Source organism: Homarus americanus, unplaced genomic scaffold, assembly GCF_018991925.1.
Source record: "Homarus americanus isolate GMGI-L3 unplaced genomic scaffold, GMGI_Hamer_2.0 scaffold17757, whole genome shotgun sequence".
Taxonomy (NCBI): Eukaryota; Metazoa; Arthropoda; class Malacostraca; order Decapoda; family Nephropidae; genus Homarus; species Homarus americanus.
The window spans coordinates 7501-9505 of record NW_024730939.1 but is presented as its reverse complement, the minus strand read 5'-3'; the positions used below and the strand labels follow the sequence as shown (position 1 = coordinate 9505).

Below are 2005 nucleotides of genomic sequence, written 5' to 3'. Positions count from 1 at the left end.
TCCTCAGCAAAGGACCTGATACAATGAGTCCAGACTACAGCACCCCAGCACTGCGGGAGTCCCCGCCAGCAGTCTTCAACATTCTACAAACTGGGACAAGAAAGGCTGACTGTAACCCACATGAGCTCCGACAGGTAGCAGAGAGAAACATGAAGGCTCTAACACCACACAATAGTACAGTGTATTACACAGACAGTTCCGTAGAGCCCACCAGTACGAAGGCAGGAGCAGCCTTCACTATAGAAGGAGGTAACACGTCCCTTTGGAGAACCTCAGATGGATGCTTTACTTTGCAAGTTGAGCTAGCTGCCATACTTGGAGCCCTTAGACACGCTTCCATAAACAGTCAACAAGGCGTTGTAATCCACACTGACTCACGATGTGCTATTGAAGCACTACAATGCAGAGAGCCTAGAGACAACATTAATCTCATAACATCTGTTGTTGGCCTACTGCAAGGGTTAAAACTTCAAGATCGGCAAGTTATCATTAACTGGGTGCCCAGTCATATCGAAATCCCAGGGAATGAACGAGCTGATGCTGCTGCCAAGGCTGCATTAGGAAAGCGAAACATTGAGATGAACATCCCGCCCAGTTTCAGGAGCAGATAAAGAAGACCACAATAACACGAACTGCCCAGTGGAAAATAGACAAACATAGAAGATTAACACCAGTATCAATATCGGCCATGTGGTACTATCTGGTCACGAATTATGAGAGACCACCACTCATGAAGGATATAAGAAGGGAAGAAGTCAACTTCCACCGACTAAGATTGGGATAACCATGCATTTTGGAAATCTTTGTACAAGTACCTCTTGGAATAACCCACCAGAGAATGTGCAGGATCTGGTATCAGCCTGTGCATGTCCAGTACTTGCAACAGTGCATAACAGAGAAATGACTGACCGCACAAGCGGCTAGCCAAATGATCAGTGGTAGTGTATTCTAGTTTAGGTTCAGATTTCAAAATTCGGGAGCTGATTTCACCGAATCTCGATAATTACTGTTGTTGTTTTTTCTATAAAGAGTGATGAAAAAAACATTGAACGAGCAGACGAATGAACCACAATTTTACCTAGTTGCATTCCTTTAAAAAAGAATTCTTGGAGATCACAGAATCTATACTCTTATCTGGTCGTATTCTTAAGACTTTATGTTTATAGAGGCTAAAACATGCATTATTCCTATCACAAGGTCAAGTTTAATCAGTGTAGTTGCTCGCCAATCCATACCTGCTGTGTATGCACAATGGCTTAACAGTTTACTGCAAACACACTTTCATCGTGGTGGGTGTCAATTGCCAAAAAATAATTTACAATCAATTTTTCATCCTTATGCTTTCAAATGTTCAAGGCCCCTTTTAAATGCAACTACTTTAGCTCGTCACACATGTGGCCTTAAACTAAATTTTAAGCCTTTAAAACTAGCACAACCCTCAGCTACAATAGTCCCCATATATATGTGGCACCTCCATAGCAAAGGAAACCAGAGCAACACACCTGTGAACACAGGTGTGTTACATAGTTATTACCCTAGTAAAATATCTACTCCTTTTTCCCAATAATATCAATAAAATGGAGCCAAATGCAAGTGACAGCAAGCAATATCCTTCTTATTTTAAGCTTTACACACTTATAACCAACGAGCAATAATTAATATCACCTACCACCACTTGTAAGTCGATATTTTGAGCAGAGTTGGGTTTAGATGGCAGAGGCAGAACGGATGATTTCTGGTTTTGTGCATGGCCGTGCATGCTCAATATAGAAACGGGGTAGAATTTTTTTTTTGGTAGAAATTTCACCTAACACTTGGATACCAAAAGATGGGAAAACGTATTTAATCTCACCAGTTGATCTTGTGGTAGATTTAGGAAAAAGATTGCTGTGATCACAGTAATTTTACCCATGTTATTGTGTTTCAGTATATGGGAGTATGGTACGAGATCCAGGCTCAGCCCAACATATTCCAGTCGATTAAGTCGTGTCTGGCAAGCAGCTAC

At 41.5% G+C, this 2005-nt stretch overlaps 1 protein-coding gene across 1 annotated transcript in view; it reads left to right on the top strand.

Moving 5' to 3' along the window:
* The first annotated feature begins 1898 nt into the window (after positions 1-1898).
* Positions 1899-2005, top strand: part of LOC121867393 (crustacyanin-A2 subunit-like) — a 2108-nt gene continuing 2001 nt past the window's right edge. Inside the window, exon 1 of the mRNA XM_042367308.1 lies at positions 1899-2005. This exon is cut by the window's right edge and continues 136 nt beyond it. Coding sequence (XP_042223242.1) covers positions 1931-2005 — 75 coding nt within the window. The 5' untranslated portion in view covers positions 1899-1930.